The following is a 24,687-nucleotide window of genomic DNA, read 5'->3' on the forward strand; positions in this document are numbered from 1 at the left end:
GATTCTTTGTTTTTTGGTACAATCTTTGTATCGGATTCTATTCTAATTCATTCGAATCTCTACTAGCGAGACTTAGATTTTATCGGTTCGTTCTTAGAATCCATTTTCCTGTCACAACCCCCAATACACGACCGGGGAATTGAGTTGACAGACAAGGAATGCATGACTAGAGGTCTGCTTAAACATATGTGGAAAACAAAGCAAACAACACTTCAGAGGAAGTGAATTCAAATACCACTTGAGTAAAACCTTCATTGAAAGACAGTTTTGTTTTCAAATTTGTCATAATTTTAGCTTAAATTTAGATTTAAACTTGAAAAAGAATTGAGTTGTTAAGAGTAATTTTGTCCAATAAAATATTCGATAAAAAGTAGTCAATCGGTACTTAATTATAGAGTTGTCTTTATCTAATAGTATACATTGTTATTATTGTTGTTGTTACTACTACTATTGTTTGTGTGTTTTTTTTGTTACATTGTAACAAATATGAGCCTCTTTTTCTGTTGAAAAGTACTAATATGATCCTTAAGTTTAAGAGGATACTCAAAATTATTGTCACATGGCTTATTTATTTGGGAAAAGTAGGTGATGACAAGGACTAGACAATATTTTTTGGTAGCTTTCTATGATAATTTTTTAATGGACTTTTGGACATCTAATTCTTGTCCAAGTAGATAAAGTGTAATCATCATTTTTAGGTCCTTGGGTGGTGTTTAGGATTATGTTGCTTTAAATACATGGCCAGGTTTTTTTTTCATTCACAAAACAAAATTGTTTGCTATTAGTTTGCCCTATTGAGAGGATGTGATGAATGAAATGTGTTTGTTGCAGTTGAATTTAGGGTCAGTCCAAGAGGTCAAACAACCCAAGCTAGGATTTTAGGTTGTGAAGTTTTTGATACCATTATTAGAGATGTTTTTCTAGTTTAGTTGGTTAGAAAGAATCTTTTTGGACGTAAGTTCAAATCTTAATCATAATCAAAATTTTATTTTATTTATTTTTAATTTTAAAAGTTTTTAAAATCTTAATCCAAAGTTGAGATTTTTAAAAAATAAAATAATCATTTCATAAATTCTATTTTTTTCTAAACACAAACACCATTAAACAAATATATGAACTATTAAAAAATAAAAAATTATTTCATAAATTCTATTTTTTTTTCAAACACAAATACCGTCAACAACTATATGAACTATAATCTTGTCAAAAAAAAAAAACTATATGAACTATAATGAGAAAAATAATATATAAAAATTAAGGAACAGAATACAACATTTTTTTTTATAAATAACATTTTCTTTATTATTAATGATATTATTAGTATAATATGAAATAAAAATATATAATAATTTGTAAAGTAAATTACACTCCCCTCTACTGAAAGATGCTTGAATTACATTATTCTCCTCTCTTATGTTAAAATATACATTTTCTTTTCCTCTTATTCAAAATATATTAGAAAACATTTCATTTCCCTCCCGTGAGATAAACTTGAACTACATTCTTCTCCCCTCTTATGTTAAAACCTACACTTTACTCCCATAATAATTTTTTTTTATATTAGAAAATATTTCATTTCCCTCCCGTGAGATAAACTTGAACTACATTCTTCTCCCCTCTTATGTTAAAACCTACACTTTACTCCCATAATAATTTTTTTTTATTTCAAACAATCTAGCAAAAAAAAAAAATCTAACACACTTCGAAGTGAAATAGTATTGCGGACCTATTTTAATATAATCAAAGTTTGAATGCATATTTTTCGCTATTTTTATTCACAATTTTATTAACAACACAAAATAAAATTAAAATATGTGAAAAATTACTAAAGTCAGTAAAGTACGGTCATTTAAAAGTGAATTTTATACTATAAATTATAAAATTAATAACAAAATATTTAAATTTAATTATCATTGAAATTTAAGTAAGAATGAAATGAATTTATTTTTCTTAAATGATGGTTCAAAATTAGTGTATATCATAAAAATATTTATTTATGTTAAAATAGATTAAAGTGTAATGCATATTTAATTATTAAGGAAGGGGGTAATTCAACCATCTCGTAGGGGATATAAGTATAATTTTTACTTTTCAAGGGAGGAGAGTGTATGTTTTAATATAAGATAGAAGGGAATTGTAATTGATACTTCTCTAAGAGAAAAGGAGTGTAATTTACTCTAATTTATTTCATGTGATCGATTTTGAATGCGTGAAATCGATATCCGAACTAATATATGTATATTTATTTATTTGGCTCTTGCACCCTAGATACAATTGTCCAATTTCGTTTGATGGGTTCATCATGTCTTTAGTAAGTGAATTTTTTTATTTTTATTTTTTTAGACCATTACCGCTATTGTTTTTTTTTTAATAAAAAAGAGATACATAGACTGGGAGCCATAAATCTGACCCAGGTACAACCCAAATGAAAATATGCATGATAAACAAGTGAATGCTCGGTAATAAATTAACAAAATTTTCATTCAATTTTTTTTTAACAAAATTTACTAATAATCTTGGCATGTTTAAAAAATCTTTAATATGTCCTCGTGAGCTTAACTCAATTGGTAGGGACATTGCATAATTTATACAGAGGCCGAGGTTCGAACCTCAGACACCTCACTTCTCCACATTTAAATGTGTGAGCTCCATCTAATAAGCTACTAAAAAAAATCTTTAATAGAACAATTAAAAAAGAATAAAGGGAGTAGTATTTGTCTAGTAATTGGGATCCTCTCAATTTTTTTTTTCTCTACATCACTATAGTTTTGAAATATATATTAAATAGTTGGATCCATCAAATGTCAATTTTTTTTATTTATAGTACTAGCGAAAAGACGGTGTGCCCGTCTTTCTGCTCTTTTTATTGAGCTAACATTTGAAAATTATGAACAATTTTTTTTTTTATGAAATTTTGATTTTGTTTAAAATTAAAAATATAAATGTTTGTTGCTTTCAAATTATAACAAACTAAACTACCATGTTTATCTATTTCAATGACACTAACAATATAACAAAAAAATATGATCTAAATACTTATCTTTTTAATGTTACCAACAACAATCATTATTATAGCCTTTCAAAAAAAAAAAAATCATTATTATAGAAAAGTTGTTTAAAGGTATAATTGGGATAATGAAAAAATCAGCCCAAAATCTCATACTTTATTTATATATATATTTTTTTTTTGGTGGCCTGGAAAAAAAATATAATCTAAATACTTATCTTTTTAATGACACCAACAACAATCATTATTATAGAAAAGTTGTTTAAAGGTATAATTGAGATGATGAAAAAACCAGCCCAAAATCTCATACTTTCTTTATATTTTTTTTTTGTGGTGGCCGGGATTTGAACACCGGACCTTGCATATTTAATTATTAATTAATGCATTGTCCTTACCAGTTGAGCTAAGCTCACGAGGACATACTTTCTTTATATAAAGTAAGTATATATATATATATGGGTTATGATAGAAGACACCTTTTATGAAGGTGTCTTTTATCAAGTTACTCTATGAGCATTTGTTAAAAGACACCAACTACTTTTTATGAAGGTGTCTTTTATCAAAGTTATAACTAAAAAGTGAAAATCACACCTTGAGGCGTGACTTGATAAAAGACACCACCAAAGGGTGACTTGTAACATAACCCTATATATATATATATATATATATATATATATATATATATATATATATTCATCTAGTTTTTTTTTTTACACTTTTTAAAGAATAAAGGGAAAAAAGTTGGACATATAACATATCTTGTTTGTTACGCTTTTATTTTAATATTTGAATTTTCTCTTATCTATTTGTTATATGTGTTATTTGTATTGAAAGTTGTGGGTAATTTTGAAAAAAGAAAAAGTCAACCAAGTAGAACTAAGACATGCTATTTTCTTTTTATATAGTATACATTTTCAAAATTTTCATAATAGAAAAAATAGAAAGGTTAAATAATGGAGAGGATATTGATTTGTACTTATTTGTCATATTTTTATCTGAAATGATATTTATACACCATCTTATAATAATTTTTGGAACAACGCTCTTTCATATTCTCATTGTATTCACTCTTTCATATTCTCATTGTATTCTCTTTTTATTTTTTCTCTTTAGTATTTGTAGTCCAATAAAAAAAGAAAAAAATATTATCACACAAATTGTCACAAAAGGATTATGCAAATATCGTTACTCTTTTTTATTGGTAACAGTTATAATATCGAGTTGGCACTTTGACAACTCTACTTATGAGTAGTACTTGCGTGTACTTGTGAAAACAAAACAAAGTCATCAATTAGAATTTAGAATCACCAAACTTTGATTCCTCGTTTCCTCAATAAATTTTCTGAACTTTTTTAATAGTGTGGAAGAAATTCACTCGTGGCACAAAAATTCATATACGTACCATGAAATCAATTTGAATGGGAAAAATGACACTTTGCTAGTAGTGTGCTACATACTTTACATACACCTTGAAAGTAAGCATGTCCATAACTATTTATTGGATCATTCAATGCATACCACCGACAATTACTTATTTTGAACTAAGTTTTAAGATTTTAAGTTCGAGTGAAAATTGGAAAGTATGGGATTGATAGTGAATATAGACAAATTATTGGAAGTTTACAACATGAATGTTGAATCACCCCATATGAACAAAATGACTTTTAAGACTCATGTGAGGTCATGACTCAAACACGTTTTTTTATTTTTGGAATCTAATTAATTACTATGGCGTGTGATCATATCTTTTTATTTTAAACTTTGAAGTGCAATCATAACATTTTTCTTTTGAGAAACATACAAGATGTACATATGGAAAAAAACAATTTGATTGTTGGGGTTCAAAACAGAAAAACTTGTATGAGATCCTTTGTTAAAAATCATGTCCCTTTTTACAAACCTTAACTCAAAATTTTGTTGTTATTCATATTGCACAACGATTGTTTCTAATTATAGACATTGTAATTGATTCTTCTCTTATGCCGGAAGCTTCTTTTTGTGTGTTTGGTTTTAAGTTAGGGAAAAGTTAGGGAAAAAGCTAAAAGTGATTTCATATAAAATTGATTCTTCTCTTATGTTGGAACTTGGAAGCCTGCACATGTGTTTAGTTTGGTTATCATGTTTTGGTGATTTCGATTGAAATTGATTTTGGGTTTAGATTTGATTCTAAGTTTATGGTTTTTGACTCAAAACATGATTTTTAAACTCAATTTTTTTATTCAACTCACTTTTACAAAAATATATCTAGACATTAAATATTTCATGATCAACTAACTTTTAATTAACATCAATTTTACGGAACAAAATCTTTCAAAAACAATTTTCATAGTACAAATCCAAATACTTTTATCATTTTAATTTGGCTTCTCATAGGATTGAAGGATGGTTATCTAATTTATAATATTGTATGTTTTAAACGAGTATTGCATAAGCTGCAATGTGTCAAACGTGATCAAAAGGTTCAGAATGGCTAAAACGTCAAATTACTTGCAAACTACGTCTTTGCCTTTTATGTCTATTAACTCAATTTTAAGGTGTATTAAACAAGGATAGTAAGTGCAATTAGTAATAATAATTGGAGTACTAATTTAAGGATCTCATGTCTCACATTCCAAATTATAAATTAGGAAAAAAATGTATGGTTTGGTGGAGGATTACTTAATGGTTAGTACTCCTAATTGAAAGGATTAAGGATTTGTTTCCCATATCCCATAACAATAAAATAACCTCTGAAACCCTACGTGGACGTGTGATAATTTTTTATCACCATATATTATATTCTATTGGCCTAGTCTTTGGCAAATAGTTAAAGGAGTTTGAATCTACAAGCAAAGGACGATGTTGATTGAGGTAAAGTAAGTTCAATTAAAATATCAGCTTGAAAAAGCATTGACATTCGTATCTACTATTATATATAGGAAGAGCCCAAAGATGTATTTAAATATAACAGATAAAATATTAAATGGTCGATCACATGTGATTAATAAACTTTAGATACGGATGAATTTTTTTAAAAACTCATGTTTAAATTTTAGTTGAAATAAATTCTAAGTTTAAATATAATTATCTCTCCAACGAATTCTAGATTATTATAATCTCTTTTGCCTAAAAAGAGATGGATTAAGATTAAAAAATTAGATAAATAAAAAAAGCCTAAAAAGAGAAGGGTTAAGATTAAAAAATTAGATAAATAAAAAATATTGAAATACTTAAATCTATCTTGTTAATAGATAAACTCATGGGAGTAGGGAGGGGATGCAAATAGGTGCTAGGGCGTAGGGAGGGAATTTTTTTAGTTTTTACATTTTATTTTAAATGCATATAGTGTTATCATGTTATTTCTTATTGTATATATAGTTTTGATCTATTTAAACTTTATTTTTAATTGGCCAATTAAAAATTACATGCTTTATTTTTTTATACTCTATTTCATCTGACAAGTTTATTTTCAATTGATATTGTAATTATATTTTTATTGTAATTTTTTAAGTTCAATTGGTTGAGTTAAAATAAACAACAACAATTAAGCTTTATTCTATTAAGTGGGGTCGGTTACATGAATCAACCGGCGCCATAGTGTTCTATCGAAAATCATGTCTTTCTCCAACTCATTTATCTCTAGATCATTCCTGACAGTTTTTCTTATAGTTTTTCTAGGTCTACCCACACCTCTAGTGATCCGACTTCCCTCCATTTGATTTACTCTCCTAGCTACAAAATCCACAATTCTTCTCTCTACATGCTCAAACCACCCAAGTCTAATTTCTATCATCTTTTCTACTATAGGTGTTATCCAACTCTCTCTCTAATGTCGTCATTTCTAATTCTATTTCATCTAGTCATACCACACATCCAACGCAACATCATCATTTCTGCTACACTATTACTTTGTATTTGCGTTGGTTCTTCACCGCCCAACACTCTGTCTCGTACAACATCGTCGGACTTACAGTTGTTCGATAAAAATTTTCCCTTCAACTTAAGCGGTACTTTCGCATCACATAAAACACTTGAGGCACTCCTCTATTTCAACTACCCAACTTGGATCCAATGGTTCCCAACTTGGATTCAATGGCTCACACATCCTTCTATTTCTCCATAATTTTGTACTATAAACTCAAGATATTTAAAACGTATAACTTGTGGTATAATATGATCTCTAACTTTCACCTCTACGCTAGAAACGTTTCATCTCTTGCTAAAATCATATTCTATATACACTCTCGTGCTTCTGCTCGAGCGAAAACCCCATATTTGAATTAGTGTGATAGAAGCAAATAGTGTGAAATGAAATATGACAGCATTAATTTTTTCAAATATAGCTCATTTGGCCAGGATAATGCATTGTTATATGTAGGGGACGAGATTCCAACCCCAGACACCCCGCTTATTTTAGAGGTGAATTCTAACCACTAGATTACTTGACCAGAAAATAAATAAGAGAAGGTTTACAAATCTCATAATTAATGGTAGTATCTCTAAACTACCCTCATTTAATTTAATTTTTTTATATTTTCGATATCCAATTTATTAGTAAGGGTAATTTAACCAATGTACTGATTTTTTTATTGAGATTGCATATATTAAATATGTTCAAATACATTTATTAGTATGTGTTTTCTATCATTTTTTTCTTATAAATCATTCTAGAGGAAGTATCGTTGTTTCCTTCTAATTTTACTCTTTATTAAAAAAATATATTTCTTCAAAAAAAAATTATTTAGAATTTCGTGTTTCCCAATCAAAGAAGCACATAACATTATGTGTGTGTGAGATTTATTTCCCTTCCAATTTTATCCTTTATTTGTATCTATATATAAAGGAGATACCAAATTTTAGTATAACACCTTTTCATTCTTATTTCAAATAACTATTTTTTTTAAATAAATAATAAAAACACACAACTTCATGACTTCAATTGTTTCATCAAGAAAATCGAGTTAATACCTCTTCGGTCTCTTGGGTCATCGAAGATGGTACTAAATGTGAAATTTGGGCAGGATAATTGGATATTAGGTGCAATGTCTCTTCAAGATCTTGCCACTCATTGGAGTCATCAATCCCGAATTGACTTTCATGTAGTTTTTTTTCCCTTTCAGGTGATGATTGGAATCGGACGATCACCGAACTCCTCTGAAAACCCTAACTTCTGAAATCGGACCCTTGAGAGTAACGATCAATTTTCCATCAAAAGCATCATCAAGTTGAAGATCCAGATCTTATCTTTGCTATGATTAACGGTTGAAAAGATCGTGATAGAATTTGTGTTCATCTTTGGAAAGTTTCTCATCAAACCATTCTCAAGAATTCAAAACATTTATCTTAGAGGTATGTTGCATGATTCTATATGCACTTGTTGCCAAACGCTATTGCAACTATCATGCATGTTTCTATAAATTGTCAATGGCTTTCATTCTTGCGAATGGCAGCAACTCTGCTGGACGAATCACTCTGGATGAGTTTGACAAAATGGTAAATTATTTCCACTTGAAGATCGATTCTAGTATTGCGTTAAAAGCTTAACTTAAAATTTTGAATTAGGATGTTCCAAAAGTGCTAATTTGACCAAAACCGAAGAAAATAATATTCCATCCATTTTATCTTGTGTGGATATTCGGTTTACTCGGGTTTCTGTTTGAATGAGTGAGTTGAAACGGTTATCATAGAACAAAGATCATAAGCACAAAAACAAGAACATAGAGGACCACTGAAACATCAAACTTCAATATATATTGAAGAACATAAAGAAAATAATTCAATATGTTTGCTTTTTGGTTTCAAGAATGTTAAAACTTGAAGATAAAGAATATGTAGTACAAAAAAAGGGAATGATGGTAAACACGAAAATTCAAGTATTTTGTAAGAAAAAAACAGATCCAAAATAGTGAAAATTAGATTTAGCGCAAATCTACTTTGATCAAAGATGGACCAACGAGAGATGAGTGTCTCCATTTCTGCTTGGTCTACGTTGCAACAATTAAACGTGAGATTGTAAGAAAATTATGATGGTGGCCATAATTTATTTAATATTTAGTGCTGTGTTAATTTGATATGAATTGGAAAGATGATAGGAATGTTAACCTAATTTGGTTTGAGTCTATGAGGAAGTTGAGGGAGGCAAAATAAGAGATTAAGAGAGGTTAGATGAAGGGAGAGCGACACAATTAGGATTTTCATAGATGGTTGAATGATATTTTTTGGGTATAACTCCATCTCTATAAAACGATGTCTCACAATATTATTACTTATACCCTAGGCATATACATAGCAAAATGGCGTCGCAATAAATTGTGGTTCAAGAGGATGCAGGTTCTGACAGTGGTTTTTGGCCGATCCGAACTCACCCAACCGTCAGTCGAGTGAAATGATGCAGTCAATCGAAAACCCAAGAACCCACGTCATTGATTCCCTTCATTTCATTTTAGATTGGGATGGTCGTGGTTGAGGCTGAAATCCTATCCACCCCATCCCTTAACTAGATGTTGATACGAAGCTCTACAACTTCTCAGACGTTCAAATTGCCACGTAGTGGTACACCTTATCAACTGAAACATACACAAATGTGCTGACTTCGTACCCTCTTTGAGTCATAAGATCTTGTTTGGTTTGCGCTCTTATGAACATCATTGTCTATCATTAGACCCGATTATATGTTGATTGCATTATAAATTATAATCCTCTTGTTCATCGTTAATTAATTTTTATTTTCATCCAATTATTTTTTTTCATAATTATCTACGCAACGATTAATTGAAAATTCATAAAAAAATATGATTAAACTCAACTACAATTTTTTTTTTATACTTATAATGTATATCAATTAAATGTTAGTAAAATCATCATGTAATTAATCAAAGGATGTGTTAGTTTTGTTAATCATAAAATAAATATTTGTCTTTTAGATATTTTGTCATTGTGACCATCTTTTTTTTTTTTTTTTGACAAAATCATTGTGACCATCTTTTGTCTCCCGATTTATTAACAAATTAATGTGATGTTAATTTTTTTCGTTTAATTGCAGATTTGATCCCTCTATTTTTATTATTTTGTAAAATAGTCCCTGTTTTAAATTATTTTAACAGTTTTGATCTCTGAATCAAATAGTTGGTCCAAAATATCATGATATGAAATGCTTTAAATGTAGTTTTAAAGGGGATTTTCTTACAATTTCATCGATGTTGATATCACCAAATTTTTAGTTCAAAAATATGATGGAGGGGCAAAAACTATCAAATTAAAATAGGGAAACCAAATATGGAAATTAATGGAAATATGGAGACCAAAATCGCAATTAAGCCTTATTTTTTCAATTATATCAACTAATTGATACTACGTGCATCACTCTAATATACATTTTTTATTTATTTTGCATTTACTTCTTTTGTCCCATAATAATTGTCACTTTTTAGAAGAAAAAAATATTTTTAAAAGAGTGTCACTTTCAATTTTCAATTTAGTTTTAATTGATTTTTTTTCTTCAATTTTACCCTTAAATTAATATTATGTGCATAACTCTCAATTTTATTTTCTACTTAATATTTATTATAATAAAAATACATCAGTATTTAATAAATATAGTTTAGTAAAATCATATTATTTATTTTTCATTTATCAAAAAAAAAATTTGGTCAATTATTTATCAAATTTTTTAATATATGTGAAATGGTCAAATGTGTGTGGTTAATTTGCGAGTTAACCAATGAGTAACAAAGTTTTTTTTTGAAGAACCTATGACTAACAAAGTTAGTTTGTTAAAATTGTATAATTCTCTTTATTTCATTGATAATTTTTTCTTAATTTGTGTGAAGTGGCCTAATTTTTTACTTAATTTTTTTTCTTATTATCTTTTCTACTTGATCATGTAAATAAAAATCTTTCCGGTCAATGTAAGATTCGGTTGCTGGGTAGTTTTCGGATGAATGCGTGATGGTTCCACCATTGACAAGAAGGAAAAGAAAATATAAAAACTATATAATTAAATGCCATGACCATGAACCATTAACAACATTGAATGTGCCTCGAATGAATGCGAAGCTAGCCGTAAGAACAACGCTAGATGCATAAGATACGCAGAAAAATTAATATGTTACGAGTTTACCTTCATGGATGCTCTTTACTAGTCTTGTGTCACTGTTACTTTAACACAAAGTACTTTCTTCAACAATTCTAAATTTCTAATCCAAGTGAGAAGGGATAGTGCTTAATCTGTAAGGACACTCAATGAATTTGAGGGCTTCCTTTGTTATTATCTTTTCTAACAGGAAAAAAAATAGGGTTAATTATATGTGCACAATTAAAATAGTTTTGTATTGTGTACAATTTTGTCTATTGTTGAATCAATAAGTTTCATCATATCTTAACGATTTTATGATGGGATTTATTGATTTAATGGTGGAATCAAATGTGTACAACGTGTGAAAATATGAATATTAATTTAGAGTTTTCGAACATATTAAATATTATTTTCTTACAATGGTTGTTTTGTCATTTAAATACTCCATTCGTCCATATATCTAAGCACCCTTTTATTAGATGCAAAAGATGCTTATATGAATGGACAGATGGAGTATAACATATTATATAACCAAGTGATTGGTCATCGATATTTAATAGATTCCATCAAAGGACGAATCATTCGAAATAATTAGGATTTGATTCTTAGGTGGAATAACTTTTGACAAAATTTTACCTACTTCTCTGTCAAACTCCAGATTGCTAGAGTCTCTTTTATTAATAGCAGGAGAGTAAAAAAAAAGCATGTAACGGGTTTCACAAGGGTAAATTTGTCATATAGATATGATAAATATCATATGATGTAACAAGGTGTGAATAAAAAATAAGATTGAAAAAAAATGTTAGCCTATTTGTTATAACGTGCGCATCAAATACATGAGATAAAATTTTGGTATGTCTCTATTGTCTCTCTGTTTTTTTTTTTTTTGACAAAATCTTTATTGTCTCTTATCCTTTCTCAAATTTTACATCACATTTTGTCTCTAACTTATTCTAACTACAAAACGAACCCATAAAATTAGCTATTTATATATAATCTTATGAGATATATTACAATGTTACATTCCTTTTTATTGAGTGAAATTCATGTAGATATTTCCTTTTTATGAGAGATCTATTTTCAAAAGACAGGAACTCGCACATGTTTTATCTAATAAGTGAGTGAGTATTGAAAAATGAGTGATAAAATGAGTATTTCCAACACTCTTTTCAAATATCGGATGATAATGATACAATATCATAATTTAATTTTTGGGAAATGCTAACTTCTTCCATTCATACACAAATTTAAAATTTAAACATACAAGCTTTTTAATTGGAAATGGTGCATTATATATCTTCAAATTTTAAAGTTCTATATTTTCAATAGAAAAATTAATTTTTATTTCTATATTTAATTTTTTAACTTCTGCCCATAGAACACTTAACATGTCCATTTTTTTTAGGAAAATGCGCCATTAAGACACAAGTTAAGAAACTAAAGATAGAAGCATTTTGAATGTACAATTTCCATTTTTACCTTCTTAACTTCTTAAGACAAGATAAAATTTATGTTTTAATTCTATTTTTAACTTTTAACTTGTGCACTTAAATGTCCTTTTATTTTTATATTATAACAAATATACATGAAATAAAATGGACAAGATATATAATTGAATTTTAGATTACTAAATGTCCTTTTTCTTTAAAACCCAAGAGATAAGATTTTTATTGATTAAATACACTCACTATTTCCATTGTGTGAAATAAAAACAAATGAAAATACATTGTTTGCTGAACATGGGAGCAATATGATTCTGACATATTCAGATACATTTCCTCTTTTATGATACATAAATGCACTGGTATGTCGAGAAACACTTGTGTGGACCAAGACCAAGAATTTTGGTTTGGTCACACACAAAGAGAGAAGAGAGAAGAGAGAGAAGAGAGAAGAGAGAGAAAATGTAGAAGAGATAAGAGAAGAGAGAGAAGGAGAAAATCTTGTGTGTGTGATGAAACCAAAATTCTTGGTCCTAGTCCACACAAGATTTTCTCCTGGTATGTCTACCTTGTGTATTTGTAAATGGATAAATGCTCTTTTATATCCCCATCCCATGGCTTAAACCATAATTAATTGAGTACAAAAACCATACATTATATACAAAATAAAAATCATAAGTTAATGAGACATGAAGAAATTCATATCCTTATTAAGAGGATGGTAAGGGTCCCCATCCCATACCTGAAAAATGGTTCAAAATACTAAACCATATAAATCCAAAACTATATATGTGAACTCCACCAACTTCCCCCCTCTTACATGATTTTCATATATATTCTTGACTTTGCCCTCTCTCTCTCTCATTATGCTAACCCATCCAGCTAGCAAGCCACTTCTCTCTCTCTCTCTCTCTCTCTCTCTCTCTCCCCCTCTGCCTCTCCCTTTTTTTCTTCATCTTTTTCTATAAGTTAAAAAACTTTCACTAACTCAAAAGTGTGTTTGAACCCTCAAACTCCAACTATAACCACCTCCAAGATCTCACCCTTCTCAATCAAAAAAAAAAAAAAAAAACACAGACACACACAATGAAGATCAATTTTCCAAAACCAAAACTCTTATTTTTCTTTCTCATTCTCTCCCTCTTGTGTCTTCAATCTCTATCATCCTCCAACACCAAAAAAAATGCCTCAAAAACAAGAAAAACAATTATCAATGATCAATTCAAAGAAGCCCCTCAATTCTACAACTCACCAAATTGTGCCTCCATCAGTGAACCAGAAGAAGACACCGAACATGACACTGACACATATATCTGCTCTGAGGAAGCAGTCCATGTGGCAATGACATTAGACACAACATATATCCGAGGTTCCATGGCTGCAATCCTCTCTGTCCTCCAACACTCATCATGTCCACAAAACATCATCTTTCACTTCGTTTGTTCCTCAAACACTTCACTTCTTCATTCCATAATCTCAAAATCATTCCCTTACCTCAAATTCCAAGTCTACAATTTCGATGATTCAATCGTTTCGGGATTAATCTCAACCTCAATTCGATCAGCACTTGATTGTCCACTCAATTATGCAAGAAGCTATTTGGCAAATCTAATTCCATTATGTGTAAGAAAAGTTGTGTACTTGGATTCAGACCTTATCTTAGTTGATGATATCGCAAAACTTGCATCAACACCATTAGCCGAAAAAAATGCAGTTTTGGCAGCACCGGAGTATTGCAATGCAAATTTCACATTTTACTTCACACCAACATTTTGGTCCAACCCATCTTTGTCTTTAACATTCGCGAATCGAAAACCTTGTTACTTTAATACCGGGGTTATGGTAATTGATCTAGAAAAATGGCGCGACGGTGATTACACAACAAAGATTGAGGAATGGATGGAATTACAAAAGAGGATGAGAATCTATGAACTTGGTTCATTGCCACCTTTTTTGCTTGTTTTTGCAGGGGAAATTGTTCCTGTGGATCATAGATGGAATCAACATGGTCTTGGTGGTGATAATTTTCGAGGTCTTTGTCGAGATCTTCATCCAGGTCCAGTGAGTTTATTGCATTGGAGTGGAAAAGGTAAACCATGGGTGAGATTGGATGCTAATAGACCTTGTCCTTTGGATGCTCTTTGGGCACCTTATGATCTTTTGCAGACACCATTTTCTCTTGATTCTTGATTAGGGAAGAAAAATCAAGTTTAAATGTAATTAATAAAAATTATATATATATATATATATATATATATATATATATATATATATATATATATATATATAATCTTTTGAACAATGGAAAAAAGAGACAATTGTGAAGAATATGAGACTTTTCAATATTGTTGAGAAAAAAATAATGACTTTGTATATAGTTGAAGAGCTGCATATTTTGAATGTGTATATTCATCGAGTAATTTTTGTTCTTATTAAGGAGAACATAATCAAATTCAAGATTATGTATATACAATTTTGTTTTGATTGTTCTGATATTATTTTTTGTTTTAATGAGTCTCGCGCCAGAATTCATACGCACAAAGTGCGGAGAAGATGAATATTGCGAGTTTGAATTTGCGTCTTAGCATATCAAATGTTTATGCATATTTTACAATATGAATTGTATTTACGGAATTTTTAAATTATCTTCTCTTTATCTGCCATTTTTTCTCTGTTTTTTAAGTCTAGTGACATGACTTGAGTTATGATTTTGTTCCTTTAAGCATGTTCCAAAGATTTTGAGGCTTTATGGTATACTAATTGATAATTGAAAGTTACTTCTGTAAAGTGTGTAGAGAATAAAGTAAAAAAATTAATAGTCAATATTTTCGATACATGCATATGTTTTATTTTTGAGAGGGAAAATATGCATATATGTTAACTACCAAAGTGTATTTGCCTATTTCAATACCTCAATAATTAGTACTATTGCTTATTTTACACTTGAAAGTGATTTGCCTATTTTAAAAAAGTGGGATTCAAAGTGTTTAATATGATTGTTAATTTGGAACCATCAGTTTTCAGGTTACAACAACTTCTTCACAAAGTACTATTTCTATGTAAAAAAATTGTTGTTTGATTTATGACTAATTAAAAGGCCCTTATAAAGTTCTAAGGCTATGTCACATATATCGGTTGAAGAAATTAAGATACATAAATTAATTTTCAAGAGTGTTTTTGGATGCACCAACTTTCAGTAATGAAGAACATCTCTAATAAGAAATTTTGAAATTGGTTTCTCTATTTTAAACTAAACAATCATGTGTTTGCTTTTTTATCATTGTTTTCTTTTCTATTGTCTTCATACAAATAGGGTAAGGTTGGAAAGGTATTGTGCCAGCTGATTACACTTTCCTTGGATAAACAATGCCATGTGCATTAATTAATAATTGATGGTGAGAGGAAAGTAAAGACTAATGATTGAAGGTGAAGAAACTATGATCAAATTTACAAACTTAATATTTAATTTGGATAAATTATGAGGCGTCTGAATGCACTATACCCTCTTGCCCTTATACCAAGATTAAAAATAAAAATTTAATGTATTACCAAGAATGAATTGATCCAATAGTAATGGATTTGGATTTCTTAAGCAGTTAGATGTTCGATTCCACACTTTTGCAATTTGAAAATCCAGTTGAAAGATGAGAACTCGCTTCGTGTGTCGTATATATTCTTCTATAAAGATTAATCACTGTTAAATAATGGTAGAAACTTTGTATCTATAATTTGTTTAAAAAAAAATCTACTCGTGTTATTTAGTAGTAGCTATGATCTCAAAGAAGAAGAACATTATTATGACCAATACAAATTATTTAATATTGTAATTTTGAAAGATTATTTTAAATGCAGCAGCTCTGTTATGAATTATTGATTTATGAATCAAGCAATTTTAAAGTACTGTTTTTTTTCTTCATGTTGTAATGTTCTATTGTGGAGAAATCGAATGAATTTTATTCCGGTGTAGAGAAAGATGAAGAAGCAATTTAAGTGTAAGTAGGGCTGACAATAAACCGAACCAAATCGAAAATAGTTCGAGACTCGATTCGATAATTGATTCGTTGAACTTAGTTCATGAATCAAATGAGTCGAACTTGAATTGAAAATTAAGCTCGTTAAATAAATGAGTTGAACTTGAGTTGAGTATGGTTCGACTCGTTTGGTTCATAAACCAACTCGATATATATAAAATATTATTTTACATGTTTTTATATAATATGTAATTTATTATAAACTTCTAATAATTATGTATTTTTCTCACAAGAATTATTGCTAATTTGATTGAAAATCAACGACAATTGTAATAATAGAGGAAAAAAGTTAATACCTTTTGAAGGCTTTTAAACAAACCTTTGTACACAAATAGTCCCATATCGGGAGTTTTGAAAATATTAGAGAGGAAGAGTCTCTTATATAAGAGAGGTGCGTGATGAATACAATGTAAACATGGTATACACTACAGTACTAAGTGCCACTGCCTTTCTACCTTCATGGTTTTATTTAAGTTATATTTTTGGTTTTTTTTTTTAAATTCAAAGACATATTTTGATATAAAAAAAAGCTTTTTTTGAAGGAAAAAAAAAGCTTTTGAACTATACAATTCGAGCAGACGAGTTGAATCTAACGAGCCGAACCGAGTTGTTCGTGAACTTTAAACGAGCCGAACTCGAGCTAAAAAAAGGTTTGTTTCAAACTCGAGTCGAGTTTCGAGCCGAACCAATTCTTATTAAGTCGATTCAAACTCAGACAGGTTCGACTCGACTCATTTTCAGCCCTAAGTGTAAGTAATGTGTTCTAATTTTGGAGGTGTCACAATAAAGAAAGTTAAGATTTTCTTAACAGTGACTATCATAGTGAACATTGAGGGAAGGTAAGTGTTTTTTTTTTCAAATCAGAGGGGAAGTGATTGTTTTTTTGATAAACTTTAAGGATGTGTTTGGATTGAGGGTTTAGGAGGGGAATGGAGGGGAGGGCTCACTTTTATTTTTTAAATTACGAACAATGTAAAATATATTTTTAAAATAAATTAAGTGTTTTTGAAGTATTATATCATCATCAATCATGTTGTTAATTCAATTTTCTAAAAATCATTTTATAATGTCCGTAATTTAAAAAATAAAAGTGAGCCCAAACAAAATGTGGATAGAAAAAATAGAAAACTAATTCACTCGTCATCGGATTGGGTTTGTTCAAGTTTGATAGAAAAAATGTGGATTTTTAACTCAACCCAAACAATTGAAATTTGATTGGATCAGGCACTTTGCGAAGAAAAAAAAAATAGAAAACCAATTGAATCATAAGATTGTGGAAACACGAATACGAAGCATTCACATAGAGCAAAGGGTTCACGCGGATATGATTCATTTTTCATATCGTTGTTGTTTGACTTTAGTTTGATTTTCTACGGAGACTAACATTGAAGTGACTTTTATTTGTAGTGATCATTTGCATATTAAAGTTTATTTATATGACATAATTTTGGTACATTCATTACATCCATATTTTTGGATAACTGTGTTATTGGTATGAAGTTTCTACCACCATTTAGAATTAATTTCCGTCGATAAATTTGTGGAGCACATAAGCAGGTTTTTCATTTTAACCGAATTTGTTTCATAGCAAAATTAGAGATCAAATTCTTGACCATTTATTTAATGGATTCAAAACCTTACTATTTGGATCAACTTATTATTGCTTTCACATTAAAATTTTAACCCGAGATTTGATGTGTACTAATGTGACAAGCACATTTTCTTTTTGAGGGGAAATGTGACAAGCACATGTGTAGCTAATATAATCATGAAATGATAAGGTGGCTAGAAACCATGGCATGTGGAACTAGTATTGTGGAACTAATATAATTATTAATTATGTGGAACTAATATAACCATGAAAGAGTTTCTTTTCAAAGCTAAGGTCTTGGGTTTAAATTCTACGATGATATTTTTTTGAAATTTTCATACTCATCAATTTTTCTGCCGCATTAGAATATCTGCTAAATCAATATCTTTTATAAGAATTGTTCAAAAACAATATCGTTTATAAGAATCAAATGATAATTTGATAAGTGAACCAAAATTGTATAGGAAAATGCTAATAAGTGTTTTAAGAGTATTGTTTAAGAAATAAAAAGAAATACATAAAATATATTATATTTTTTTGACAAAAAAAAATATTATATAGTAGTATGAGTTTTTTTGTGTGTGCAAATTAGACATCATCCGCATACGCAACTGCAGAGATTAATTCCTCAAACTTTAAGTATCTAAATGAAAGATAAACTCTTCCTAAAATTGTTAACGTTGTTACATGTCATGGTAGGAAGAGCATTGTTTAAAAAATCAAAAGAAATAATTTTGTATAAAAAGTGATATGATTATGACTTAAACTTGTATTGTATTTTTAGACAAATTTTCCTTTCTAAGTATTCCTTTGGCAATGTCATTAAGGTACTTTGTTAAATGTTTCTATAATCGACGGATCCAATTATATATCGATTGTGTCACAGCTTATTTATCGAATTTTTTAATTTTCACTTAAATATAATAAGTTTTGTGTCAGCGTCGATATTTTTTCTCAATCCCACAACATGTCTGTTTAAAATATTAAAATTAAGAATAAAAAAGAAAAAGAACGTTGTCTCAAAAAAAGATAAAAGTTGGCAACAAGTCAATGACATTGTCAAAATATGACGATATCATCATTTGACAACCTGTAAGATATATCCACTATGGCTCTGTTTGGTAAAAATAGCGGATAGCTTATAAGCTAGCTGATAAGCTAGCTGATAGTTTTTAGCTGATAGCTTATAGCTGATAAGCTAATTAAAGTGTTTGGTAAAAATAGCGGTTGAACTAGCTGATAAATGTAAAATTACATAAAAGGACATTATTAATTCATATAACATTTATTCCATTTCAGTTTTTATACTTTACAAAAAAATTCAAGTATAAAGTTTCTTTAAAAAAATAAAGTATAAAATTTGATGTTAAAATGAAAATTGTTACTACAAGAAAAACTGGAAACGCAATATAGATAATATACATAAGAACGTAATATACATAATATACATAAGAACGTAATATTCCATTTCAGTTATTTTAATGAAAATTTGATGTTAAAATGAAGACGTAATATACATAAGAACTGGAAACGCAGGGAAAAAAATATAGAGGCAAAGCATTGAAACGTAATAAATGTGTTTTAATATATAAAGGGTAAAGTTGGGTTTTAATTAAAATAACAAGGGTAATAATGGAAGAAAAAACAAAAAGCTATAAGCTATAAGCTCAAACGCTACTTGGAGTAGCTTCTGAAAAATAGCTTATAAGCTCGTTGAAATTCGTGAAATAAGCTATAAGCTCATTGTAAAAAAAGTTACCAAACATAGCTTTTTTTGTCAAATGAGCTTATAAGCTATAAGCTATAAGCTATAAGCTCTTTTGGTGGCCTTACCAAACAGACCCTATGTGTATTTTCTTTTAAAAAATAAAATAAAATCCACTATGTGTATTTTCATGTTTTATGTCGTAATATTTTCCAATGAGGATATCAGCAAAAAAAAAAATATTTTTCTAATGAGAAGACAATTATTAATAGTAATATGTTTGTTTATAATACATCATTTTAGTTTGTTCAAAAAAAAATTAATAGTAATATGTTTGTCACGTATTTTATCTAATTGTTATATAAAAAAATATGAATAGAGTAGGAAATTTATTTTAATCAAAATGATAATAAAAAATAAAAGGAAACTTCTACGGTACACTCGCAAAGTGAGGTGTACCGGTACTCTCGCTTCATAATTTTATAAATTAACGATAATTTTTCATGTAAGAAATAGCTATTTTTCAATATTTATATTTTATAGAACATCATTTCGTAAGAAAAAACATCATTTCATTGTTTATAAAAATCATAGTAATTTTTTTTACATATTATCGTAAAAAATAATTAATGTTCTCAATCATGAGTGATAAAAATTCAAAAAAAAATTAATTTTATTTCGTTGACACTTTTGATGAATAAGATTTAGTTATTATAATTATAAGTGATAATAAAACAATATTTTTCTTCAAAAAACAACTCATTTAACTATTAATTTAAAGAGTGAGTGTACCAGTACACTCAAATATATTGGGTGTACCATAGAATTTGCCTAAATAAAATATGTAAAATAGTTAATGTTTAGATTTTTTTTTTGGGGAAGTTAATGTTTAGAATTGTAAAAACTATTGTTATTAACATAATTTTTTTTATGATAATTTATAAATCTCAACTATATTTCATCTTGTGCCTGGAAAAATTATAATTTCATATCAAATTAAAAAGTTAGATATTAATTACGAATCAAAATTAAATTCCTTTATTCAATAAAGTAAAATATTGATATTATTTGGTAATTTAAAATTATAAATGTTGTGATATTCCTTAAAATCTTATGTTGGAAGTTGAAAATCTCGGTTGACAGTTTTTCTTATGCGTTAGGCACACCTGTTTTTATAGTTTGAGCGAGGTATAGACTTTGCGTGCATCACTAGGCCCAAGAGCCTAGTGCGCTAGGCGCATGAGCCAGTAAAATATGAATTGTGCATGCTGCTGAGTCATGCGCTAAACGCACATGGCAGTCTTGGGGTCTATTTTTAGTTTTTGGAGTGTATAAAAAGTCAAGACTTTTTTTTTTTTTTGTAATATTTGAAAATCAAAGGAGGAAACCTTCGTGGAACTTAGAGGTTCAAGGTTGAATGTTTTTGACCGAGATGCTTGGGTTGAAAAACACTTTTCATAAAGACCTTGAGTAGTTGAGATCTCATTAGAGGAAGGATAAAAAAAAATTCTATCTTGATTTCTCTTAGGATCTATTGCAAGTTTAAATGACTTGAAAAATGGGTAGAAATTATGGACCTTTATTGAGATGCTGTAAATTTAATTTTTTGTAACATCTTTGTATCTCTAATTTCATAGTGGATTTGAGAACTACTTTCTCTCCTCCCCCATACGTAGGTCATCTTGGCCCGAACGGGATAAACAAATATTGATGCATTGTTTCCTTTACTCTCTTAACTTTGATCTTTTATCACTAATTTCAAAGTGGATTTGAGAACTACTTTCTCTCCTCCCCCATACATAGGTCATCTTGGCCCGAATGGGATAAATAAATATTGATGCATTGTTTCCTTTACTCTCTTAACTTTGATCTTTGATTATGTTTGTGGATTTGCTTTGCTTAATTAATATGTCTAATGTTGTTGTTGTAGTTGCTCGAGACTACTTTTATTTTGGTTACTACTACCTTTAGCTCCGCTCATCTAAATTTAATGGTGTGATTTGATTTCCAAAATCACAACAATGAATATAACTTATTACTATAAAATGTAAATTAAAACTACTTAATTATTTTAAGTGAGTCGGATTTGAACAACTTATCAAGGTTATGAATAACCTCAAGGATTAAAAAATGAGCTATTTATATATTATTCAGCAACAATGTGTGAGCATAGAAAATGAAACTTAAACTATGCTTTTTTGGAGCATGAGTCAAATCTTTAGCAAATCAACAAACCTTATTTAATATGTTTTCAATTCATAAATCATGAAATAGTATAATTTAATATATAAATAAATAGAAATAGATTCCAATGAAATAAAATAAAATGGTCCCAAAATATTTTATTAAAAAAAATACAAAAAACAAAGACAGTGTCGGTGGAGAGATAAAATCAAATCAATAGAATAAAATGTCAAATTCATGAGAAGAAGAAAAACGCGTTAAAGTAGTGGAAACATGATTTGTACTACACAGTATAGTTGTTGAGTCCCACTTCTAAGGTGCTTCCTCAATCTCACTCATTTCTTTACCTTTATTAGGAAAGAAAATTTAAATCTAACATTATACCATACGATACAAAATTTTGATAAATATCTTTGTAAGATTATGATGATAATAATAAATAATTAAGTACATAGGCTGTACTATACTGTACAATTAGTTATACGTAGTCTTTCATATGGCTCTTTCAATCGCTATGCATGTCCTATTGTCTACTATCATCCACAAATCTTTGTCCTCTATGACTTTACTTCCCTAGCATTAATACTAGGTTGAGTCTATAAAGTATTGAAAATTACACGAGAGCTTTGTTATTACTATTTTTTTAAAAACTTTTTTATTCTTTTATAGACGTTGATATATAATTATTTTTTTAAGGATTTTATAGATATTTATCTTGCAATATATACCACATAGTTGGGGGTTTTATGAGCCTATCCATCCAACTATTTTCTTTTCCTTTTTTAAAGGATTAAGAGTAGATAAATGAGATGTGATTATATCCCATAGGGTTTTCAACGATGTAGGAGTGTCATAGTGTAAGTTAGAAGAATTACATTGAATAGAAATATAAGTGCTTAACTGAAAATCATATATATGAGAAAATTTATACTCAATGTCTTAAAGTTTTATGTTAAAATGTAATGCTTAAATACTTGTATGTATGCTCTTAGCTTAACGTGATGTTTCGTTAGTGTTTTAAACTCCTTTGCAACAATGGCGCAAATGTATATAGATGTTAACATTTTCACTTGGGACTTGAGAGAGAGCATTCTCAAATGTATGTATAAACTTACACTCGAGTAAGAAATTGTTAGTGTTAAATATGAGCAAGCAATTCTTCATCAAGTGAAAAGTGTTAAACAACATATAAATGAAATAATCCACATATCTATTGATTTATCATTGCTTGAAAGCTTTAGTTGAAGATATAATGTCCAAATGATTGGCATGATTGTACTCAGATAAATGAATCAATCATGTTTGTAATCAATTAAATTCTATTGAAGAGGTAAACAGTACAATTAGATTATCAAGAAAAAGACAATTCACTGCAAAAAATATATAAGGGTCTAATCACAACAAGTGGCAAGACAAATAACATAAAAATTAGTAGCATTCCTTAAATTATGGGGAACGAATACAACAGGTCTAAACAATTAGTCCCAGTCCCACTATAGGTCTATCCAAAATAAGAGAACGAAGGCCACGCCCACGGTCCAATATTAACCTATTTGTCACCGCTGTTTTAAGGACACTATTGCTATTTGAAAACTTAGGTATGGGGTAAATTTGTTTTTTTAGGAGCAAAAATTGCTTTCTTTTTAAATATTTTAAGGATGAGTTTGAGTGTTTGGATGAGAGAGAGGGAGCTTTGGAGGGAGGAGAGGAAAAAGAAAGATAACTTTTTGATTTTGTTTGAGAGAATGTTTTTGTAGAGAATGAGAAAATAGATTTTATGATGAATATATTATGGTAAAATTAAACAATTAGTCCTTTAACTTAATTTTACGTAACACTTTCGTCCTTTATCTTTTTTTGTCATGATTTAGTCATTTATGTTATAAAATAACAACATAGTTATCCTTTTTTATTAAAAAATAATCAAAAACTCCAAAAAAATTCATCAAACTCATAAACAAACGCAAATCTTCATCATACAAGCCTAGAAAATCAAATTTCATTAAAAAAAATCTCATAAAAAATGATAAGATATTGTCATTTTATAACATAAAAGACTAAATCGTGACAAAAAAAAGATAAAGGACGAAAGTTTACCTAAAATTAAGTTAAGGGACTAATTGTGTAATTTTACCATATATTATCTATTGTGAGGTTATTATAATGAGACAAAAAAGATTTGAAAATTTTGCCTAAAGCCTTTAAAATCCTCCTCTGGTATATTTTGAGTTTCTCTTGTCGGACCATGGCGGGGAGTTTAATTGATTTGAAACATACATTGGACTAAGTGTAACCACACAAGTGAATTGGTCTTATAACTTATATATTGTTCAACCTCAACTCTTTCGTCTAATCTGTAACTTTAAATTACACTTAAACACATTACAACATCTCTCCTTCAAGTGTGAAACTCTCCACGTCTGTGGTTCAATACAAACATTAGGGCTTCGATACGATTGTTGGATCATGAGAGAGGCCTCACTAATTTGGTTCATCATACCGAACTAAAAGCAACCACATAAGTGAGTTGGACATTTAATCTTTACCTCAAACCTTAAAACATTGTGTTTATGGTCCTCTCATTTTATATATTGCTTGAGCTGAGATAGTGTAGAACTTTAAATCACACTCGTAATACCTCCTTATTAGAGATATTTTATATTATGAAAAAAAA

The 24,687-nt window shown here is 28.9% G+C and overlaps 1 protein-coding gene across 1 annotated transcript; it reads left to right on the forward strand.

Annotated features, from left to right (window-relative positions):
- Positions 1-13,181: 13,181 nt before the first annotated feature.
- Positions 13,182-14,908, forward strand: LOC146951925 (putative galacturonosyltransferase-like 1). Its single transcript, XM_085756587.1, has one exon. It carries the CDS (start codon positions 13,589-13,591, stop codon positions 14,690-14,692), a length of 1,104 nt encoding a protein of 367 aa, XP_085612713.1. The 5' UTR covers positions 13,182-13,588; the 3' UTR covers positions 14,693-14,908.
- Positions 14,909-24,687: the final 9,779 nt, after the last annotated feature.

This window comes from Medicago sativa, chromosome 1, assembly GCF_051527215.1.
Source record: "Medicago sativa cultivar Bolivia chromosome 1, Bolivia_mono, whole genome shotgun sequence".
NCBI lineage: Eukaryota > Viridiplantae > Streptophyta > Magnoliopsida > Fabales > Fabaceae > Medicago > Medicago sativa.

Excerpts from the sequence above, each read along its gene's own strand:
- LOC146951925 (XM_085756587.1), top strand. The coding sequence starts at position 13,589 with ATGAAGATCAATTTTCCAAAACCAAAACTCTTATTTTTCTTTCTCATT.